This window comes from Strongylocentrotus purpuratus, unplaced genomic scaffold, assembly GCF_000002235.5.
Source record: "Strongylocentrotus purpuratus isolate Spur 01 unplaced genomic scaffold, Spur_5.0 spur5_contig_865, whole genome shotgun sequence".
Classification (NCBI taxonomy): domain Eukaryota; kingdom Metazoa; phylum Echinodermata; class Echinoidea; order Camarodonta; family Strongylocentrotidae; genus Strongylocentrotus; species Strongylocentrotus purpuratus.
In genome coordinates this window covers 782,782-807,678 of record NW_022145574.1, presented here as the reverse complement: position 1 = coordinate 807,678, position 24,897 = coordinate 782,782, and the positions used below count along the sequence as shown (strand labels likewise).

At 37.5% G+C, this 24,897-nt stretch overlaps 1 protein-coding gene across 2 annotated transcripts; it reads left to right on the top strand.

Annotated features, from left to right (window-relative positions):
* Positions 1–2,238: 2,238 nt before the first annotated feature.
* On the top strand, positions 2,239–23,638 carry LOC115919421 (palmitoyltransferase ZDHHC17-like). Of its 2 annotated transcripts, XM_030973157.1 has the most exons (15): positions 2,239–2,317; positions 3,532–3,703; positions 5,580–5,697; positions 7,007–7,229; positions 8,520–8,584; positions 9,314–9,476; positions 10,520–10,645; positions 11,872–12,011; positions 12,499–12,599; positions 13,052–13,173; positions 14,608–14,764; positions 15,864–15,947; positions 19,641–19,798; positions 20,543–20,646; positions 20,924–23,638. In XM_030973157.1, the coding sequence occupies exons 2-15, from the start codon at positions 3,544–3,546 to the stop codon at positions 21,087–21,089; spliced, it is 1,887 nt and encodes a 628-aa protein (XP_030829017.1). In that variant the 5' UTR covers positions 2,239–2,317; positions 3,532–3,543; the 3' UTR covers positions 21,090–23,638. The 2 variants fall into 2 exon arrangements, with proteins under 2 accessions (XP_030829017.1, XP_030829021.1); XM_030973161.1 differs by lacking the exons at positions 19,641–19,798; positions 20,543–20,646; positions 20,924–23,638 and adding an exon at positions 19,413–19,574.
* Positions 23,639–24,897: the final 1,259 nt, after the last annotated feature.

Here is a 24,897-nt window from a genome sequence, read left to right as displayed (position 1 = left end):
TGATTTACAATGTATTTATTAATTAATTTTCATTTGCAAGTAATGCATTTGTTTTAGATAAATATAAAGATTAATTAGCAATGATAAGCATGTTCATTAGTAACATATTTTTGTAATTACACAGATTAAAAGTTGATTGGTAAAACACTAACCATGTACAAAATACATCAAATACAAACATATATAATGGCAATGCCTTACTTGTTAAGTATATTATATGGCCTGCATATTATAATGCCCTTTACATTGTAGTTAATGTAGACACATATAGCAATGCTTCTGTGTTGACATGAGCGATAATTAGTGCAACTTTGCAAGAGCTAATTAACTTATAACTAATTAAGTTTATGCCAACTGTAAGTTTCAATTGGATCCAATTGAAACCAATTGAAACCAGTTGAAACCCATTGAAACCAGTTGAAGCCAACTGGTTTCAATAGGGAAATTGGAACAACTGGTTCCAGTTGAAACCAATTAGGCAACTGGAACCAGTTGGCAATTGGTTTCAACTGGTTTCAATTGGAACCAGTTGGCAATTGGTTTCAACTGGTTTCAATTGGATCCAGTTGGCAACTGGTTTCAATTGGAACCAGTTGTTCCAATTTCCCTATTGAAACCAGTTGGCAACTGGTTTCAATTGGTTTTGCTCCAATTGGTTTCAACTGGATTTTGGGCCTGGGTTGGCTTTTAAGTGCATCTCAAACTAGGCATCTCGTCAGGCTAGTAAACATTAGGGTACTTTATAATTAACAGGATTTTTGGGACAATACTACTGGACACTATATCTTCTTTTTTTTTTAAACCAAAGTATATTCTTACACATTGAATGGCGTTCTTGCATTTCTTAACAAGGCAATAAAAAAAAATAGTAAAATTAGTAATATTGAGTATTCATCGAATTTCAGCACTAACAATACATAGCAGTTTTGGTATGGGGTCATGAATTTGGTTCAAATGAACATATTGGAAACATATGCAATCGGCAATATTCAGTGATCGTTGACGCGGTTGAAATCGAGTCTAAAGTTATGAAATTGTAAGTAATACACTCTGGATGTTGTATAGCTCCCTCTCAAGGTCAAGATATTAATTAAGCTATAAAACAATGTTTTTTGACTAAAATCGACCGATTAACTATTCCCGTTTGGAATTTATATATCACAACTGCATTCTGAGATTTTCATGGTCGCAGCTACCATTGTGCTATTTTAAATTTATCAAAATTTACCGGAAGCCCCGGTAAATTTTTGTATTCAATCTTTCTCGAAAGCAGTGTTTTAGGGGCTAAATGTTCTAATGCTTATAATACATCCACATGGGCATCCAAACATATCAAAATTGTAAAGAATCCTATATCCACCCAATTTTCAAAATTACCTTTAATTGTTTTTCTGTTTTTTTTTGTAATTCATATATTAGGACATACGGGGTGTGCCGCTCCAATGGGTCACTTTTTCACCGCCCAAAAAATCCCTAAACATGGGTCCCACCTTTAACAATAATACCATTCGAAATGGGTCCGTTTTTCAAATTTTGCAACTTCGAATTCCGGGTGCCATGCAAACACGGCCTAAAAATCACCCCAAGATTGTGATAACTTGGTATTTTTCGAGAAAAATCAGTGACCCCAAATGACCCCTTATAATGGATAGGGGTTTCGAGGCTTGAGCGGCACACCCCGTCCAATTACCAAATCTGAGTATCCATAATAAATTTGCCCCGTGCCCCACTGCAGGAATTCTTTTCAAAATTTATGTAAAAGTTGTACCCAAACAGCATCAGCGATATGATTACCTGTCTGATACTTTACTGACCAATGATCTAATAATGAATACAAACGTCAGTTATTGGCGTTTTCCTTATCTTTAATGTTTTCTTAGTTTCTTTCTCTCTTCTTTTTATTTGCGTTTGGGGGTGGGGTACGACCAAATATTTGGCACTCGATCGGCGCCTGATTTTTAAGAAGTAATTTTTGGTACGAAAAATCTACCCCTGTTATTTACTTCTGACGTTTATTGTAACTAATAGCGAAATATAAGTCCAATTAGTGCTGAAATAAATAAAAACGTCAATTTTGTTTAGGCCTTTTAAAAATACCCGACCGCGCCCTTTATTCACCAAAATTGTTGAAAACTTCAAATACCAACCAATGCGTAATAGGCGTACAAAGTGATGAAGCTAGGAACTCATTTTCGTAGAATGCAGTAAATCAATGCTGTAGCAGTGTAGGCCTATAGACTAGTGAATCAACGCTGTGTGAAGAGAGACGTTGAGCTCGTGCAAATCATTTGTTGTAAATCACCCCAAACCTAACTTGGTAAGTGTAATTTTGAATTTTTGCTATAAAACTAATAATTAGGAAATATGTTAATCATGAGAGGAATAGATTAATAAAGTAATTTTATTTTTTTAATTTTATTTGTAATTTTAGACGCCGTCTTCTCGTTTACTGTAAAAGATGGTGATTAACAACCCATTTCTTAACATGTGGGACTGTAGTGAAACATTCAGCAGCTCTCTTGTTGTTATACTTTTAATGAATTGAAATTTAAGATTTAAAGATTATATTTTGTACTATTTTGGGATACTAGAAACTTTTGATTGTAATGATAATGCTTTGCTGATGTTTATGGAGTGAAATGAGAGTCATTTGATGATGAATTTCAGTGACATCACTCATTTCTGTGAAAGGTCAAGATTTTTGTTAGTTTCGAAATCGTTTGCCTAGATCTTGGATCTTGGATCTTGGATTGGATTCCTCCGGAACATTCCACTAGGGAATTTTAACTGGAGGTGTGGCTTTGAGTGGTCAGTTACTTTTGGCTTGTGGGTTTTAAAAAAATGAACAGCTCTGCTTTGAATGCAGAGGTAGTTTTGGCAGAAATTACTGAAGACGGTAGGTTGTTCCATTCCTTCGTGGTTTTTGGGAAGAACGAGTTTGCATGGACATCAGTTCTCGTGTGATTAAGCTGGAATTGGTGGTCATGCCCCCGTGTTCTGCCGTGGGTCTTTGGGGTGATGTATTTCCGATGGTCGATATCCATGGTCCCATCTAACAGTTAGATCTAATTGTTTTGCATGTTTCATATTATTGTACTCTGTTTCTTGTATTATTGTAATTCTGGTGGGAAGGATATTTCCACATTGTGGACGAATAAATCAATTAATCAATCAATCAATCAGTTGTCACAGAAATTGAGAAAATGATAAACACACTGTCAAAAGTCAAATGACAAAGCTATTTTTGATGGCCACAGTTCCGTTTAGGAATGAGCTTGACTATCTTTCTAAGTTTGGAGAGGTTTACCATGGATGTTGATGAACAGAGTTACTCATCATTCATGAAATAGGATGGTTATTCTGTCATTCACTCATTTGCTAAGACAATATTAGACTTGTCCGTCCAATAATATTGTCATAGCTCGAGCAATAACTGTATATTCTTGTATCACACTCAAAACCATCCAATATTATATAATTTTTTTCCTTCTTCTTGGAGCTAACTTTTCACCCTGATCTATTCCCGGGCAGGATTCGACCGCCATGATGGAGGAGGTGAAGCCGTACCCGGTCCAGCCGTCCGGGGAGACCCTGGGTTACTATGACCCTCACAACCCTCCTGCAGACAGCACTACCGAACCAAAATCAGAGAACGCTAAGACTGACCCCGACCAGATGGACATCGTGAAGGCCACCCAGTATGGTGAGTGATCATATTAGGCCTGTCTTCACTATCTCGAGATTGCCAAATATCCAGCTATTTGAACTATCCCGATCGCAAACTATCCAGCTAATTTGCGTTTTCATAAGACCAAAGTAGCAATTAGAAGGATATTTGGTCAGGATTGTCATCCCAAGATATCTTGGGAAAGTTTGCAAAATATCCCACTATTTGGCAAAATATCCAGCTATTTTTCTTGTGCGTCTTCACTAGACCAAAGACTCGCATTATGCGCTAACGCTGAGCAAAATATCTCGAGCTAATTTCTCAAGGTCGAGTTTCAAGTTTCGAGGTCGAATCTCGAGCTAATGAAGATGCGATTTGTAACTACGGGATTTCCAAAATCAGAAATAGCAGGTTATTTGGCAAACTCGAGATGATGAAGACGCGCCTATTGAGTGGTCTCAAGTTTCTGAGTTTACTGAGAGTGTATTATCTCTTTGTAGTTGAAATATTTGAAGCTTATACTTTCGACTAGCCTACAGTATAGCAATGTGGACCCCTTTACACCAAGAGCAAAAATATATTTTGGGGTGATTTGTGCACTTTAACTAAAAAATTGTTGGTACATCACTTTATTGAGAACAGAAATAAAGGAATAGAAATATGGTGAAGGCTACGCAGTATGGTGTGTACTACTCCCTTTGATTTAACACGACATGATTTTCGTAAAGTAACCAAACTTAATGCATTCATTTTTGTGAAGTGCCTCGATACAAATTATTTCATTCACCTGTTAGTGTTAAAGGCATTGTTTAAACAATGTTTCCAGTTTAACAAATCTGAGATGCATGGCCCCACGTGTTATTAGCGTCTGTGATATGGTGTAATATTTAAACCCTAAAAAAATTGTGCTTCAAAATGATCATGAAGTGACTCAAAAAAGTAGAAATCTTTGAGTGACCGGTTTTACCATACTCATTTCCCCCAATAGACTGTAGTGTTATACAAAACGATGGAAAAATGGTTTTTGAAATTTCAAATTTCCTTCATAAATATTTTGATAATCATACAGGCGAGATTGGCTTGTGAACGTCATGGGATTCCTGACTGACCTAAAGGCTTATAATTATGGTGCAGCATGAACTAAATCCAGGATTTTGTTTAGAATCTGAGACAAAGATACCCAATCCCTTTAAGGATAATTGTATTTCAACAGAATGCAACCTGCATTTATTATGTGTTGTTAGGTTGGGCAAGTAATAATTTGTTTCCTACCTAGAAACATATATTGTATTTGTATTCTGACTATTGAGATACAATTGTTTGTATTAGTAATGTGTATCGAGGCACTTCACAAAAACATCTGCATTAAATTTGGTAACATAACAAGACTAGCCTGTTTTAGCACATTACCTGATCATCAAAGTAACTCTTGTCCCCATAATTACCCCCATCACAATATTAGCACTCTACCTAAACCTTTCGTTGTGCATTTGCGATAAAATTATTTTATTAAGTTAAGGATTTCAAATATTGATCTTTCTTATGTATTTATCTTTCATTCCTACATGTACATATATTTACATGGTGTACTTTTTGATATAATTTAAAATCATCACTCATGTTAATTGAAAAAGCAAACATTTAAAGCCCCACTGTCCTACTTGTAGCTACTTGCTCCCTCTATATAGAAAACTGCCTAATTGGTGACCATTGGTCCCCCATGATCCTCTTTTTCTTATGTTAATCGAGAGCTGAGTTAATGAGATAGCCACCTGTCAGTGACCACGCTGTGCGGTCTAATCCCTCCTGGCAAAACTAGTAGAGCCGGCCTTTAAAGTATGTTGCTGAAAAAAATCCCCACACAAATGCAATGCCTTTTCTTATGATACCAAACATTGTAATTTTTTTTCAGGTATGATTGACAGAGTGCGTAAGCTGGTTGAAGAAGGATATGATGTGAATGAACCTGATCCAGAGAATGTAACATTATTGCACTGGGCTGCAATCAACAACAGAGCCGAGATTGTGAGGTGAGGCAGGCTGCTCTTTAAGGGGTTTTGACATGTTACTTTTTATGTTAAAGGTTCTAAAAGGTTCTAAACCAAAAGATAATGCAATGTTAGTCATAAAATGTGTTTGAAAATGCTTCTAAATATTGCTCAGATTTCACCAGAGTGCATCTGTAAGAACCTTAGAGTCCTTAAAGGTATTACAAAGTTTTGGTATGGGGTCATGAATTTGGTTCAAATTAACATATTGGAAGCATATGCGTTCCTACAATATACATTGGTCGTCGTCGAGGTTGAAATCGAGTCTAAAGTTATGACATTATAAATAATATACTCTTTATGTTGTATAGCTCCCTCTCAAGGTCAAGATATTAATTTAGCTATGAAACAATGTTTCTTGACTAAAATCAAACGATTAGCTATTCCCCGTTGGAAATTGTATGTCCCAACTACATATTCTGAGATTTTCATGGTCGCGGCTACCATTGTACGGCCATAGGCGCTATTTGAATTTTTATATTCAATTTTTCACGAAAACAGAAGTGTTTTAGGGGCTAATTTTTTTAGTGCTTATAATACATCCACAGGGGCATCCAAATATATCAAAATTGTAAAGATTCACTATCCACCCAATTTTCAAAATTTCCCAAATTTCCCAAAACTTTGTATTACCTATAATAAGCAAGCTTTGGATCCCATCAAGGAGGGACTTTGTGCTTTCCCTACATCAGTTCATACTACTTCTATGTTCCAAATTTACTTCCATTTCCAATTTTACATGTATGACTTTTTATTGATGAACCAACCTGGATGAGTCCATAATAATATACCAGTTCACGGTTAGCACATGTCCCAAATGACCCCGAATATCCACAGATCTTCAAAACATGAAGAGGCCCCACTTTGTACATTTTGAAATAATCACTCCTACAGCCATGGAGGTGCTACATACATTAAATAGCCTTTGTTTACCCTTTTCAAAGAATACTTCCACCTGTGTGTCATGCTTGTGCATAAATGAATAATGATTACATAACTACCATGAGCACGTATCTATTATTTTGTCTCCATGTATTTTTCAATTTAGTCCGCAATGACCTTTACCTGCTCATGCTCAGACTGCAACTATGAACTGGCTAATTCTTGTTCTATAAAACTACAATGTTCTATGATAATTTTTGTGAATGTAAATGATGACAATTTCCAAAGCAAGAAATTGTCACAGATTGCAAATTTCAGGTATGGCAAAATTATTGCAAAAGTGCTTACTTATTCAAAATTCTCTAATACAAAGTTGTCTCCTATTTGTTCTCATTTGAATGAAAAACAGATATCTCGTTTCCAAAGAAGCCATCCTTGACAAGCTGGGCGGGGACCTGAACTCCACCCCCCTCCACTGGGCGGTGCGCCAGGGGCACCTCCCTATGGTGGTCCTTTTGATGCAGTACGGGGCCGACCCCTCCCTTAGGGACGGGGAGGGTTGCAGCGGCATACACCTAGCTTGCCAATTTGCCCACACACCTATTGTAGCGTATCTCATCGCTAAAGGCCAGGTGAGTAAATTTCTCTTGGTTGATCTAGAGTGTTTTGATGGTGTTGAAGCGATTCATGGCGAGACGGCCCGGTGGCCAAAGCCGCCCAACCTAGTACCGACTCAGAAAATGTTAAAGTATCACTTAGGTTCTTGAAGTGTAGAAAACGAAGATAAATCAAAGTCATTAAAACAAATTCTTGATTGGAGTTGAAGATTTATTAAAATAAACGTAGAATTAATAAATCACGAAGTTCATCTTTTGGGGCTGGGCAACCCAATTGAAGCAAATTAGCAACTCATGTCGGTATCGTAACGTAAAAAGAGGTCCCGCTCCAGAGACGCAACTCGGTTTTTATCCCCCCGAACTGACACGCCTCGTCCTCCCAAAAATTGAGGCGTGTCACACAGACGCTTTGCGTAATATCAATCCACCCATAATTAGTTTCCTATTAAAAGGTCCTAAATTTCTTGGCGAATTTACCCCCCCCCCGGATATAAGGAGCTCCGGATGATCCGCATCTCTATTCCTCACATACTTCTTTCACGCACCCACCTGTGTCTCTTACATTCTAATCTTTCAAACAAGAGATGCAAATCACCCGGAGACCCAACAACCCTGGAAATTAATTCAATGAATATAAAAAGGGATAAATGTTGATATGTCCGTCCACACTAGCGAGCCCACATGCTTCTGGCTATTACACACCTGTAATCCTCACTTCCTCTCTCATACTATTTCGATAGTGTGAACAGACCCGGCAACAAGGAAAAACCCTTCCAATTGTAATACAAATCTATTTCCCAAATTTGCCTAATTAAATTTAAGTCAACTGTGGCGACACGCCCAGCGACACCTAATCCAATCGGCCAAGCCGAAAAAGTAGAGCCAAAATTAAGAGCGCAACGTCTCGGAACAGGTGTTAAAAATAGCATACAAGGAATTCACCATGTATGTTTGTAAAAATAGTTCTAGCGAAATCTACCAGGAATTTGCCTTGTACATGTACGTCAATGAACCTTTGAGGAAAACGTAAACACGAGAATATCCATATCATTACAGTGTCGTAATAGTTTGTATATATATAAATACATAATTTTGTTTGTTTGTTTGTTTTGTTTGTTTTGTTTTGTTTGTTTTTTGTTTTTGTTTGTTTTTTTGTGAGGGGGGGGGGGATAATCCTTACCATTTATTTCATATTCTTAACTGTAGTACGTGCTTTGTATATCTTATTTGATATAGTTGAATAAAGTGAACTAAAAAACATAAATTTGACAACTGTACAAATTTGTTTAATTCCCCCCTTTGCAGGATGTCAATATGATTGATGGTAATGGTATGACACCGCTGATGTGGTCTTCTTACAAAGCATTCTCGTAAGTATATCTTAAATTAGTATTTTCATAGGAGACTAGTACACCTGTACATTGTAATCATTGATAAATGCTACAAAATGTAACAGGTGAAGTGATTTGTGTTAGTTTTCTATGTAGTTTTTAAGAGGTGCTTAAAGCTTACTTGCTGTGTATACAGTACCCATCAATTCAGGGATTAGTATTTTATCTGCAGAGAGCTGGAACATCCTTGCATGTCATTCTATGAGTAATCCATAGGCCTGTTTTCATCAGCTCGAGTTTGCCAAATAACTTGCTATTTTTAGACTCAGAATATTATCCCGAAGCTCGAAATAGGGTCTTCACCAGATGGATACGCTCATCACAAACTAGCTTGGGCGGGCGCAAATTAATAGCGAGATATTTTGGAAACAAGACCAAAATTTCTCAGAATATTTTCTTGACCAAATATTCCGCTAATTGCAACTGCAGGCTGATGAAGCCGGGATAGTTAAAATAGCAAACTCAAGCTGATGAGGACAGGCCTTTTAAGTGTTTATTTCTTGGCCAGGATATGTAAACAAGGATGAATGCTTGTAAATAGAAGTATGAATGTTTGTTATTTGCCCCCCCCCCCAAAAAAAAAAAAGAACAAGAAGTATTGTCTATGCAGTTCAGATGTCTGGAAAATCACATGTATGTGGACCTGTAGACATAAAAAGTTTGTGGAGATGGTGTTGCCAATTTTTATCCCCTTATTTTTCACTCCAGGATGGACCCTACTCGTCTTCTCCTCACCGTGGGAGCGAACCCTAACATCCAGGACAAGAAGTTTGAGAATGGTGCCCTCCATTGGGCCGCAGTGCAAGGCAACATGGCTGCCATTAACTGTCTGGTCAAGTTTGGAGCCGACACCTACATGGAAAACAAAAGCGTAAGTGCAAGAATTGGTATAACTAGTGGAAGGCTTTGATTGGTACATGCAAATATATTGCATAAGCTGCTAGAACATAGCATAGCTGTTAACTGTTCCTATTTTGGAAGACTAAAATGCATTTTTTTTGGCCTTTAGACTAGTGTTATGATTCCTAAATGCCTCTGTTTTTTTCTGAAAAACTTTTGCGTTAAAGTAGACCTTTCTTCCAATTTTACCTTCTTTGTAAAAAGCAGGAGGTACAAACATGTGTAAACCAACTTTTAAAATTGACTCAAAATCTTGTGACAAATATATTTTCATATTTTCCATGTGATTTTTTGTTTCCTCTTCAAAAATGTCTGTATCTTAGAGATGCAGATCAATTACATTCAATTCTCGCTACCCCAAATAGCGATTCTGCCGAGATCCGGGGAAAATCCTGAAAACGCGCATTGCATTATGGGATAGCTTTTCGACATTACAGCTTCCTGTGCAGGCGTTCGTGATCACAACCCTCTCTTTCACGGTAGAGTTTAACGGCCTTTTGTGCTAAAGTCACTAATTCTGCCCGAAGCTTTCCATTGCATATTATAATCTGTACAAATTACACTGATTGGCATCGATTTTAGCGTGCGTGAAAACTCTGCACAGCGAACACAGGCGCTAGCGCCAGCGGGATGGGACTCTATACCGGAAGTTGTAGTGACGACCCGAGAGAGTGAAAATTACCTCGTCTCGCGAATTTCGAGATTTTCGTACCTATTTAGGGTAGCGAGAATTACATGTTCTAGTATCAAGAGACGTCACTAATACATTTGTGTGTGTAGAGGGGGGGGGGGGGGGGGGGGGGGGGGGGGGTAGCTGGGCGTCAAATTAACTGAAGATTTCAGCACCCATCCTCCCCCTATACAAAAGAAGAAAAATCCAGATTAGTTAAATGAAGAAAACAAAATTTTGTGTATGTGTGTGGGGGAGGGGGGGGGGGGGGCAGATATTGACACACACTGGCACCCTCTCCTTATGATGAATCTACTCATATCTTGTTTCTTATCAATTTACAGCATCAGACATGCATGGACCTGGCAAAGCTAAGGCGGAACGGATACTTGATTATGAGAATAAAAGAGTTCAGAGGGGAAGCAGAGGTCGACAATTCAACGATATTAAAGAGACTCAAATCAAATAAGGTAGGTGGCTTGAATGAGAGCATTTAGGTGAGGAGGAGTGAGAGAGTGAAAAAGGAAGATAGAGAGAAAGAGAGAGAGAGAGTGTGTCAAAGAAAGAGGGCGGAGATAAAATTCTATACATTTTTTATTATTGTTCTTTATAAGCGTTTAATAATAATAGGGTTTTCTATCAAATTATTGAATTAGATAATTCTTACACAGGAAAGATAAGACCACAAAAATACTCAGAGATGTATGTGAGTAAAATTTAAAAAACATTTAAGTCTGTAAAACAATGGAATATGTAAGATAGTTAGTTGTTTTTCTTTTCTTTAGAGTAAATATTATACAGCATTTGTGCCCAAAATAAGATCTCACAGACCTTTTTCTCTTCATTAATTTATCATGATTGCATAATTGTAAAATTATATGAAAAATAATAGATTTATGACAAAATTAAAGGGATCGTTTAACAATGTTAAATCTGAGATGCATGGCCCTATATGTTATCATTGTCTGTGATATGATGTTATATTGAAGCCCTACAAAAATCGTGATTCAAAATGATCAAGAAGTACCTCAAAAAAGTAAAATTGTTTGAGTGACCGGTTTTACCATGATCGTTTTCCCCAATAGACTGTAGCGTTATGAAAACCGTTTGGCAAACTGTTTTCAAAGTCCGTAATTCCAATCATGAATATTTTGATAATCAGACATGCGATCGGCTTGTAAAAGTCATGGTGTTCCTGACTGACCTCAAGGTTTATAATTATCATTGCAGCATGAGCTAAATCCAGATTTTGTTTCAGAATCTGAGACAAAGTTACTGGATCCCTCTAAGTGCAATTCTCGGCAATTTTCATACTGTGCCCACATTCTGTATGAAGTCATAATCATGAGTTTCAAGTAGCTCAGTAGAGTAAGAGTTAAAAGTGGCAGCCTTCAAATGGGAGGCGCGGTGGCTCAGTGGTAGAACAGTGGTCTTGTAACAGGGAGGTCCCAGGTTCTAAACAAAGTCATTGCGCTAGTGCCCTTTGATAAGGCATTAATTCTCATTACAATGTCTCTCGGAGAGGACTTTTCTAATTTAGTGGTGGTGGTGGTTATTTTACCTGACTGCTTAAAGAAAGCATTAATACTTGTTAGTAAGTAACCAGAGGACCGACGGTTTTAGGTCCTCTCCGAGAGTAGTCAAGAGGTAAAACAAACAATTTGAAATGTTTTTCTTCTTCATTTTCTATCCTTAGACTGTAAGGAAACGTGTGATGCAAATTGTTCCGTTCTTGGTGATCTTCCTGATGGGTGCCATACCTCAACTCAGTCAGCCCTGGTGGGTTAAACTGATCGCTGCCCTCTGCACCTATGGAGTGGTGTACACGCTGTTCAGGTAAGTTGGTTCGACCAAAACGATTGTTGTTGATGATGGTGCCTGTGGTGGTGGTGGTGGTGCCTGTGGTGGTGATGGTGATGGTGATGATGCTGATATTGATATTGATGATGATGATGATGATGAAGGTGATATTGATGATGATAATGATAATGATGATGATAGTGAATATGATGGATTGGTGGTAATGATAATGATCACGGCGATTATGGTGGTAGAGTGATGATGGTGATGGTAGCAGTTGAGAAGGTGATGGTTGTGGTGGTCATGATGGTGGTAGTGGTGGTGGTTAGGATGGTGATGATGATGATAATGTTGGTGTTAGATGTGATGATGGTGATGGTGATCATAGTAATAGTGATAACCATTATTGTAACCCTGGTATTGATGATATTTATGATGAGAAGTAGAATTAGGCTTGCAATTCAATGCACAGAGACTTTCGTATCAATAGTCAGATATTTTTTGTCTTTCCTCTTTTCCACAGGACGTTTTTTGATCACCGATTTGGCGAGCTTGTTTCACTCTGCATCTCTTTTTCAACAAAGTTTTTCCTCCACACCACCTATGCTTACTTCCTGTGGCCTCATATCCTTTACAAACCATATTAGGATGACTACCCTTGACAACTATCTCCTCCCCCTGACAATGACCCCCAGATTAGATAGAGGGAGAGAGGGAGGTAAAGAGGGATGAGGGGAGGGAAAGAAGGAGGGAGGAAGGAAGAAAGGAAGCGAGAGAGGGAGAGAAAGAGAGAGATAAAGAAAGGGAGGGAGGGAGGGACAAATATCACTTTCATGTTCATCAGGAAGAATTTTGAAGAAGGGAAATCGGCTGTCATATTGCCTCCTGGTACAGCATGCATGCTACACACATTCTAAATTTAGATGTGCAATGAAGAATATATGCAGCAGTAGAGGACAAATCTGGGAGTTTTCCATTGCATGTTTGAAGTGATATTACCTTATATCACAACTTAGAACATTAACATTAAAGTATTTTGTGCTTTGTAAGTTTTATTCCTTGACGGTTCCGTTCACATCAGTCTTTACTTCACAATGCAGTCTTCTTTGCATCCTCCGTCTGCATGTATTATCAATTCTGGGCAACGATGAAACGAGACCCAGGTGTTATTCAATGTTCTCAGGAAGACAGGAAAAGAGTGAGTTCTATTCTTGTTTTTAATAATTTGCCGTTAGCATCTACATTATTCATACTCTAACCAAAGATTGTATTTTGAAGCATGTGAACAATCAAATTTTCCTGATTTATGTATCTTCATAATCACTGTGAATACGACTGACAAAGAAAGCGGACAAAATATACAGTTCCTCAGGTAGACAAAGGAACATCCCTTCACTGCTATTATGTAAAAATGTGTAGAACAGATGTCACATGCATATTCACCTTTTTACATAATAGCAGGGAAGGGATGTTCCTTTGTCTACCTGAGGAACTGTATATTTTGTCCGCTTTCTTTGTCAGTCATATTCATAGTGAATGTGACATGTTAGAACTTACATCTGAAAGTATTCAATGAAGGCCCTAATTCAAGCAGTCCACCTTTCATTCTTGAGTTAGGAAAAACACAATAATCTGAAAATTAACAAGGGGTATGAATAATTTAGTTGTTAACTGCATATGCATTCTACATAATAACCCATTGCATTTCAAAGTTTTATCATTTTCTCAATTAGTTCTGTCTTCAAAATCTGATATTCCACACCTTCATATTTTGAAGGGAAAAAAAAGTCTAAGTCATGAACCATGTGAAAGAAAATAGTAAAAATTCTTTCTGCTCAGGTATAATGATTAGTCATTTTTAAAACAGTTACTGTAACTTGTTATTGATAACAATTTTTATATAACAAGGCCCTTATCTATTCATGTAGTCACAACTCATAATATTGACATCTGAATTCTGATAGATCATCATAGAGCTAGCGGAGCTGAGTAGATTCTAGTCGACAAACTCAAAATTTACATATTTTCAAAACATGATGTCATCTCACAGATCAATCTTAGAGCTAGTGGAGAGTTGAGTAAATTCAGTAAACTCATGAATATTCACATTGTTGACCCTCAAATCTTATGTAGTCACAATGGTGGTCTCCTGCATTCTAAATTACCTCTCTAATTTATTGAAAAATATTTCATATTTCTTATCTTATATGTATGCTATAATTGTACATGATTTTTATATTCAATTACTTTTGTAAACATTTTATTCATTATCATTGAATTTTTGTACTTTGAATTTGAATTGGTATATTTGCGAATGCAGAAATAAAATCAATGAAACGAAAAAACAAACAAACAATTCATAACATTGACAACATTGACATCTGACTTCTGACAGACCATCATAGAGTTAGCGGAGACTGGGCAGCTAGAATTGAGAAGATTCTACCCAACAAACTCATAAATATTCATATTATCAAAACCTTATCTCATATCTGAAATCCCACACATCATCTTAGAACTAGTGGAGAATTGGGTAAATTCAGTAAACTCATAAATGTTTACAATGTCAATCCTCAAATCTTATATGTATATGTAGTCACAACTCATAACATTGACATTTGACTTCTGACAGACCATCATAGAGTTAGCGGAGACTGGGCAGCTGGAGTTGAGTAAATTCTGTACGACATGCCTGATCAAACGACCAATCAGAAGCAAGCACTGTTCTCACTGTGACCGATGTGTGGCCAGGTTTGACCATCACTGCCCTTGGGTGGATAACTGCATTGGTGAGTGGATCATTTATCTTGATGTTAAAGGAGGATGGTAGTCCAGTTTCCATGTGCAGTAGGTCCTAATTCGCTGACACCAGACTTGGTGGAAATATCGTTAATGGGTGTACAAGTCTCGCATACAGCAAACCTTTGTTTTGATCAAGAAATATCCCCTAGTCTCTCAGAGAGTGAACGATTGAGGGAAATGTAAGATAATGACAGTTTTATTGGTGGAAAATGCAGAACATTGCATAAGGCTTGTTGGTCATCACACTGGAGGTTAATCTTTGTGATTGACAACACCTGTTATTGGGTAAACACCTGAATGGTGTCAACTTCCCCATGAGAGTCCGAAAACAATGTACCTGTATCTTTAAAGTTAAAAAGTATGTCTCTAGAATTTGATCTAAATTAAATTTTATTGGGTCCTTGGATGGAATTAATTAATTCTTTGCCAGGAAACGTTTCCATAAATGCTGTAGGTGTGACAAAAGTTGACAGCCGTCTTCTCCTAAAAAGTCGACCAAAGTGGGAAAAGGTATAACCCCAGAGGGGGTAGACTGAAACTTATTCCTTTAGCATTCAGTTTTACAAGCCATCATTGCATTTAGAATTTTATTTCTTGTGTCGTTCAACTTCTGAATGTAAAAGTGATATGTTCTTGGAAGATCTTGTTCAGCACTCAAGTTCTTGGGGGAGGGGGGGGGGGGGGCTTTGCTTCCCACAGTGGGGAAAAAATAGTTAATGCTACGGTCACAAAGGTTCGTACAAACGATAATTTTGTACGAATCTCCCTGTTTTTCCATTGTCTTCCCGAATTTCCATTGTCTGAAAATCGTTCGTACAGCGTTCGTAGCAGTTCATAATGGCATTTGTGACTGAGGCTTAACATAGTTGATAATGTTATTTGAAGGGCATAATATTTATGTGCTGTTCTTTGGTGAAGGAAGAATGATGTAAGGTTTGTCTAAATGAGGAGGATGCTGTAGACAAAAAGTAGTGGATGGAGTGAGTGTCATCATAGGGCGAAAGTCAGTAACCACTCGTAAGAGTAAAAATGCTGAATTTTAATGAATGATGATGATGATGTTTTAATTTTTTAATTTCCTCGCAGGATCTGGCAACCACCATCATTTTGTTCTGTACCTGACGGCTCTACTACCTTGCCTAGTCTTATACTTCTATGCATGCATCAACTGTAAGTCGACACTACTTCTAATTACAGTTAATTCTGCGTTAATCAAATCTGTTGGGACTGCAAACAATAGTTTGACTTTCAAAATTTGATTAAGGAAGTGCAAATAATACTTGTTTTGCATAGTTTGGTACTGAAAATTAATTTTACTTCAGAAAAATTTGACTTGTACAAAATTAGGCTTGAGTCGGTACGGTCGATCACACCGGGACCCGACCGTTGCCGTCGGGTCCCGGTTTCGTTTTTTGAGAACCGACGCTCCGAAAAAAATAATGAAATATGTAAGAAATTGCAGTTTTGCACACCACTAAAATCAATCCACCTTAAAACTTAAGTATTTAATTGTTACCAATCATATTCTAGCTCATCCTGAATCAATCAATCCTGAACTGCTGATATAAATATGGGTTGCAAAGCAGTTCGCCCCATGGGGTTGTTATTGCCAGCTGCTAGCCAGCTACTGTACTGGCCGGGTCTCTCGGCAGGATTAATGAATCAGGTTGAAAGAAACATTAATGTTTGAATAATAAAACGGCTTTCTAAAAAGTACTTCTTTACAACATACCGATCGAATAATTTTTAAAAGACGAAATAGATATTTTTTCTTTGATTTTGAACACCGCATGCTTCTTTTAAAAGCTGAAAATTACTTGCTAATCACAAGAAGTTTCGATACGGATAACTGTTGCAAGGCAAGTTCAGACTAGTCTCGAAAAAATGCGCAGTGCTCATCGTTAGCTGTAATGCGTGCCAGAACGAACCTAAACAAAGACGTGATCGTAACGAAAAAAAATCATTAAAAACTACGAGAGCACAATTGGAAAGACAACTACTCAAAATTATCGTAAGCAGATACATAACTTGGAGGAAGAGTACAATAGTTGTCCAAGAAAAGCCACAGAAATAGTGATATTTAAGGAGCTACTATAGGTACAATTATTATCAGAATGGGCCTGCAGCTCCGATCTACACGTGTTTAAACTGAACACGAGGCTAGAAAACAAATACCGCCCTCTACGGTAAAAGCAGTATAACAAAGGGTTCGAGTATTTGCAGCAGGCCCAATGCGATAAAAATGTACCCAGTTACTCCTCGATTATCACAATTTCTGTGGCATTTCTTGGGCGATTACTGAATTCTTTGTCCAAGTAATGTATCTGATTATGGTAATTTTGAGCAGTAGTTCTCTTTCCAATTGTGCTCTCGTAGTTTTGAATGATTTCTTGTTACGATCAAGTATATTTGTTTTGGTTCGGTCTGGCACGCATTACAGCTAAGAGGTGCACTGCGCATTTTTCCGTGACTAGTCTGAACTTGCCTTGCAACAGCTATCCATATCGAAACTTCTTGTGATTACCAAGTAATTTTCAGCTTTTAAAAAAAAAGCATGCGATGTTTAAAATAAGAGATAAATATTTATTAGTCTTTAAAAATTTATTTGATCGGTATGTTGTAAAGAAGAAGTTTTTAGAAAGCCGTTTTATTATTCTAACATTCATATTTTTGAGCTGATTTATTCAACCTGCATGAATCAAAATGGCGGCTCGAATGTTGTCACGAATGTTGTCTTTATATTCTTGCTCGAGTTTTTTAAAACTTTTAGAGGCACGATAATGGCACTAAACATCGCCAATCATGGATGAAAATATTGTCAAATGGAAGAATATACCAATCTGTGCCGAGGTATGCATGTGTTGATTTATTTGACTGATAAAAAAGGTCACTTTTAAGGGACATACTGATGATATGCGCTTTTAATAGAGGCAAGTGACAAATCCTGCGAGCTGATTTCGGGACACCGGGTCCCGATCGGTGCAAGGCCGTCGGGACCCGGTTTATGAAAATCCCGACATGACTCAGGCCTATACAAAATTGATTCATGAAGAATTAACTGTATACAGAATAAGGTGTAGATACATGTATTATCCTAAGTAGGTTTCATGTTACCACATCATTTATTCAGATTTCAAAAATGAACCTTTAGTTAGCAAACATCTCTGACTATTATGCCGTCTGCATTCCGGACGCATCCTTTCATGCCTCTACAAGGCCTAATATCGTAAGGCTATCTGTGATGCCTGTAAGTCATAGTTAGATGTCATATCATAAGTCTCAATTAACCATCTTTAGTTGTTGATGAGACTTAGCTAAAGATTATACCCACAACCTTTTAAGACAATGCATTCTGCCGGGGTCAGATCGTCTTGTGTAAAGTGTGACATGATAAGACTTACTTTTGTCTTTCTCTATTCATGCGTGTGGAAGTGTCATGGTATAGTGGTTCATTCCTTTGACTTTTAATCCGAGGGTTGAACCTTAGAATCCCAGTTTGACACTAACATCCTTTGGCAAGACATTAATCCACTTTTGCCACTCTCCACCCGGGTGTAAATGGGTACCCAATTTGCCAGAGGGCTACATATTTGACCGCCAGCCATGACCAGGGTAATAATGTAGGAGCGCCAGGAGCCTCACAAAGTGATGGAGGTGTGCGCTGTATAAGAAATATAATAAAATATTTATAATAAAATATTTATGGGTTTATTTATGGGTTTACTCTTGTCAGGTCCTCTTTGATAAAGTCTGATGTGATAAGACTTACTTTTATTCTTCTTTTTTATTTCATGTTCTTACCAATTAGATTAGGCTAAAGAGTGTACCACTACCTTTCAAGACGATTGCTTCTGGGTCTATCCTTCTTAGGATATAAATATAGTCTGATGTGATAAGACTTACTGTTATTCTTCTTTTTTATTTCATGTTCTTACCAATTAGATTAGGCTAAAGAGTGTACCACTACCTTTCAAGACGATTGCTTCTGGGTCTATCCTTCTTAGGATATAAATATAGTCTGATGTGATAAGACAAACTTTTTTTCTTCTCTTCTATTCTATGTTTTAACTAATTAGATTGGGCTGAAAAATGTACCACAAGCTTTGAAGACGATCACTTTTTGGTGTATCCTTCGTAAATCCTCTTAAAGTTTTCTTCTCTTTTATTAAATGTTTTTACCAATTAGATTGGGCTAAAGAATGTACCACAAGCTTTGAAGACGATCACTTTTTGGTGTATCCTTCTTAAATCCTCTTAAACTTTTCTTCTCTTTTATTAAATGTTTTTACCAATTAGAATGGGCTGAAGAATGTACCACAAGCTCTGAAGAGGATCACTTTTTGGTGTATCCTTCTGAGATCCTCCTAAACTTTTGTTCTTCTCTTCTATTCTATGTTTTTACCAATCAGATTGGGCTGAAGAGTGTACCACAAGCTTTGAAGAGGATCACTTTTTGGTGTATCCTTCTGAGATCCTCCTAAACTTTTGTTCTTCTCTTCTATTCTATGTTTTTACCAATCAGACTGGGCTGAAGAAGGTTCCACAATCTTTTGAGACCATCACTTTTTGGTGTATCGTTCTGAGATCCTCTTAAACTTTCGTTCTTCTCTTCTATTCTATGTTTTTACCAATTAGACTGGTCTGAAGAGTGTACCACTACCTTTCAAGACGATGGCTTCCGGGCCTATCCTTCTCAGGTCCTCTTAAATAAAGTCTGATTCGATAAGACTGGTGACATTAAAGGTCGGTCCCCAGACGTAAATAATCATATCTGAATGATACACGTCTGTAAAAATCCCAATTACACACACACACAAGACTAACTTTCGTTCTTCTCTTATATTCTATGTTTTTACCAATCAGACTGGTCTGAAGAGTGTACCACAAGCTTTGAAGAGGATGGGTTCTGGGCCTATCTCGGTCAGATCATGTCCTGCTCGCCATGGATTTTCTGGACCTCTCTCAACTCCTTGCTCCACATGACCTGGGTCATTGTACTCTTGGCCAGTCAGCTCTTCCAGGTAAGCAATCGTTAATACGTCATTTGCTCTGGCGATATACGTGTACATTTAAAGATGCGTAGAAGTGGACTCTCATTGGGAATTTGACACCATTTGGGTGTTTACCCAATAACAGGAGTTGATAATCACCAGGATAAGCATTCAGTTTTATGGTCAGCAAGCCATATGTAATGTTCTGCATTTTCCATCAATCACCTCGTATGGAGAAATTCATTAACTTATATTGCCCTTACCCAAAGACTCTCCAAGAGAATTGGGGTATTTCCTGATAAGACTACGCGTTTGCCATGTGGAAGGCCTGTCCACCCATTAATGGTATTTTGACCTACTGCACATCGAAACTGACAACAAACTCCCTTTTACAAATAAAATAATAATATCCATACTGAATTTTTAATGTATGTGACAAATTGAATTGTTCCAAGTTGTGTTTCTTGAGAATGTGACACATTAAAGCTTACATCTAAAAGTATTCAACAAAGGTCCTAAATCAATCAGTCCACCTTTCATTCTTGAGTTACAGAAATTTGTAACAACAAATGAAATAACCAATTCACACTGTATACACTTTCAAAGAATCCCTGTAATTTTTGCTATTGATTTAAATAGAAATCTTGTTCAATTTCATATTCAGTGATGATAAAAAATGTCTAAATCTTGTTTTATTCCTTGTTAAATAATATTCTTAATCCTAATTTAAGATGTCTAAATGTTGTTTTATTTCTTGTTTTTATTTTGAATCAGATGATCTGGCTAGGTGTCACAACAAATGAAAGACTCAACATGTCACGCTACACACACTTTGAACAGGTTCCAGACAAACCCGGAAAGTTCATCAATCCGTTCGAGTGAGTACCTTATTGATTAAGTTTTGTTTACATTACAACCTACTGTAACCCTACTGAATTCTCTAAACCCCTCACTTATTATGTCTCAATTTGTTTTGAGACAGGGACATGGATATGTAGACAGGGTAAAAAGCTGTGAACATTAAAATTTGCAAAATTGTCTATTTTTTTTTTACATTATCAGTGCTTGGTATACTTTAGGTGATAAAGTTGACAAAGTTTAATGGTTATATGAATAATGAATTGATTTGAATTCATTCTGTCTCTATCATTGCAGCCGGGGAGTCGTCAAGAACTGTGTGGACTTCTTCGGTCTGCGCTGCTTGGGGTTATGCCGCCCTCTGAAGATCAACTGGGGCAGGCAGTTCACGACCGATCTCACCCAGTCGTCCTCAACGACCTACGTCAGTGTCAGCAACCATGAGAACTACCAGTTTGTGTAGCCCGATGGCATTACCGCTGGCAATGCTTACTACGAGACAGTCTAGAGTCTAGAGAATGACAAATGGCAGTTTGAAGTGTGTTTTTAACTGGTAGTGGTTTGTATTTAACTCTACAATGGCCAGAGCTAACAAGGTGACATGTCATAACGTGTGTTTGGCAGAAGAGCGTAAATAGGTGATTCTTTGCATTATTTCTTGTATGACACAAGTCGTTTCTCCGAGTATTTCTTCAAAAAATTAGAAATTGCTTGTTAAGACCATTTACTAAATTGTAGTGATCCCAGAAAGTACCATCAGTTGGTGATCATGTCCATTAAATTCAGGATTGTATAGATGGAGAAGAGACTCGGCCAAATATTAGAAATTGCTTGCCAAGACTATCAACTAATTGTGGTGATACCAGAAAAAACCTTTAGTCAGCGATCATGTCAAATAATTTTTGGATTGTATAGACAAAAGACTTTTATCTCACAGAAACACCCAAACACGGTTTCTTTAGTCAAATTTCTTAACAGTGTGATTGCCGAAATGATAAACTATTGTTAACAGTTGGGTGACACCTAGACTGAAAAGTGTCACATGCGTCTAGTCAAAGAACATTAAAAGTTATTAAATAACCTCTTCTCGATATGAAAACTACATTTCTTGGTTGTCCACTCGTGTGCTTCTGCCAGGCCCACAATGAGATCTGTCAATCATCAATATTTAATTCTCTTGTTTTTAACGTCTTTCCATTGCCTCCTCTTCCACTTGTTTCTCATCACGGTTCCCAACCTTCCAATTTTACTTTCTTTGCCTGGGTGAAGTGTGCGAAGGATTTCAGGTTGACCTTTGACCTTCCGGTATTCCCATGATGCACTTTGTCTGTAGTTGCAACAATACCTGTCATATATAGTTCTAATCAAAAGTTGCACTGTGTGATCTGACATTTGCCGTTGGATGACACTTGCTCCAAAGTTCTAAAAATTGACTGTAGAATTTTTATAGCTGGAGCATGTCTTACAATCATACTTACTTTTATCTTTGTTCGTCATTCTAGAGATAATCATTATAAATATTTCATGTAGCATCAGATATAGACAATTGGATTCACATGTTATGTATAGATGGTCTTTGAAGGTTAGCTTATGCATGGTGGTGTGTATGAATTCATAAGGTTGCGATTTCATCATGTGGGTAGTCCTGAATAGGGCGGTGGATTTGAAAGGGGATAGAAAGGAATTGAGAGAGGTATTCTTTTGGTTGGGTCCTCTGGAGGACTTCTTGGTATTGCATGGGTAGAGACCTTTAGAGAAATTAAAGCCCATCTGCATTTGTTTGGCCAGGAGGGATTAGAACTCCAGGCATGATCATTGACAGTTGGTTATCTCATCAAATCAGCTCTCAATTAACACAAAAAAAGGGGACCATGGGGGACCAACGGTCACCGCTTTGGCATTGTTTGCTACATGGAGGGCGCAAGTAGCTATACGTAGTGCAGCAGGCTTTAAGAGGGGCATTCTTTTGTGAGAGGAGTCCTCAAAAGGAAAGAAAAGGGTTGGTGAAGTCCGTTCAGGACTCTTCTCGCGAAAGGATACTTCTTTAAATTTCTCTACATGTCTCTTTCCATACAATTAGAAGTAGTCCTCCATAGGACGATTCCGAACCTCACTTTCTTTCAGTTTCTATCAACTTTCAAACCCAACAGTCCTTGTCAGGACTACCCACATGGTGAAACCGCAAAATCATGAAATCATGTTTGTATAGATGTATATATATAAGCTTTTTTAGTCCTGTGTTTGTAACGTTGCCTTTATACCTTGTTCTTTCAGTTTCCTAGCACAGAAATGATCTCTGGTATTAACCCTTTGGTTGCTTTATTCACCTCTCTGTACGATCGCTTGTTTGCCATGTGTGCAGTTTTGCACAATATAATAGGCTCCCATTGGCTGAAGGATTGCTTTGTGCAACATAACAGCTTTGCAAATTACCCCATTTCTGGGCCCTGTTTCACAAAACTTGTCATCAGTGACAAATGACAGTTTTTGTTATAAGTTACTGAAATCCTTGCTTCTGATTGGTTATCAGCAGATTTGTTACTGATATTTGTCATGGCCCCCTGGTCTTGATTAGCTCCATGACATTGGATTCATTCACACACAATGTGCACCATCTCCACTCCCTGGAGAGCAATCCTACTATTTGGTCACTGTGAGGGCATATGGCGATCACTAACACAAAAGTTTTTGCCATCCTCCAGGTCCCCATTTCTCTCCTGGGTATGGTGTGGCAAATGTGGATTAATGCCTTGCCAAAGGACATTGGTGCCATGTCTGGGATCGAACCCTTGACCTTAGCTTTTCAAGTCAACTATGGCAGCTTTAGGTTATCATTTAGCAAATCAAGGCCTGGAAATGGGGAAGCATACAAAATGTTTGCATAGTGCAATACAAATCTGTGCCTGTTATTGTGCTTATCAGCACACATGGCAAGCCTGTGATTGTGCCAATTAACACTCATGGCAAACAAAAGGTTATTTCCGAGCTATAGTGGATGAGAATCATGATTTTTTTTAAAAACAACTCAATCATTGCAAAAGTGCCAGTAAGTACTATTTTGCATTTGAAAGTATGTATTCTGCATGTACTTGTATGTTTTTTACCTGTATATTTTATTGCCGTATTTCGCGTTTCTTATGTCGGGGGAGGGAAATATTCAAAATTCACCATTTTGAAAACTATTGGACTGAAAGGTTGTCAGGATATTTGCATTGTTTGTAAATTATAGTTGAGAGGTTATTCATGTATGCAATTTATACTTAAAGGTACTATGTCCCATTTGCAGGCCAAAAATGAAAAAGTTAAATTCCAACTGCATTTGAAAGATAATACTAAATTAGAACTTCCCTAAAAAAGGTGGGGCTTGAAAATGTCTTTAAGTGGGAAAATAATGACTATTAGTTGTCAAATCGACTTTAGGGCTATAGAGCCCAAAAGTAATAGTCTTGGTTTTCAGACAATTTGAATATGAGGACACTGCTAACATTTAAATTTCACAGATAGGACATACATGACATATTCATAATTCATGCAAAGTTCTACAGCATTTGAGGTTGGCTGCAAAAGGGACATAGTACCTTTAAGAGGTCATTATGAAGGAATATGCATACATTAATAATAATTGAAAATTTAAATTAAAATCCTGGGGAGTTCTCTTCTTTTCCATGACCAGTTTCAATGGTATTATAATTAACGAGCAAATGCAAAAATACATATATATCTATATATGTATATTTGTTGTGGTTAAAATATTCTGTTGCACACCGATGGTGAAAAATTCACTAAGATGCTTGGAAAAGATTAATCATGTAAATTGTAGTGATTTTTTGGAAAGAAAAGAAAACTTGTTGGTTTAGCAATACTATTTGTACTACTCTCAACTCTCTGTCTTTGCCTGCAAACTGACTCACAAGGGACCCACGATTGAACGTTAAGGGCTTTCAACTTGTCGTGTCTGTCAGATGATGTCGTTAAACTTAGGTCACCTGGGCCCTGTCTTACAAAGAGTTGATATCAATCGCAACTATGTACGTAAGAGGTAGGAGACTGCTAACTTGCGATTGATTGGAGGACTTGCGATTGATTTGGATCAATCGTAACTCTTTGTAAGACAGTGTTCGGCCAGATGTGTGTATCTGATTGTTTCATGTCTGTTGCTAACCCAATCACACATGCAGAGCCCTGTTACATAAAACTTGTTATCAATAACAAGTTACAATAACTGTTATAAGCTACTGAAATTCTGACATTTGATTGGCTGAAAGCAAAGT

Excerpts from the sequence above, each read along its gene's own strand:
- LOC115919421 (XM_030973157.1), top strand. The coding sequence starts at position 3,544 with ATGATGGAGGAGGTGAAGCCGTACCCGGTCCAGCCGTCCGGGGAGACC. Across the intron at positions 7,230-8,519 it reads ATCTCATCGCTAAAGGCCAG|GATGTCAATATGATTGATGG; the intron begins GTGAGTAAATTT and ends CCCCCTTTGCAG. Across the intron at positions 8,585-9,313 it reads TCTTCTTACAAAGCATTCTC|GATGGACCCTACTCGTCTTC; the intron begins GTAAGTATATCT and ends TTTTCACTCCAG.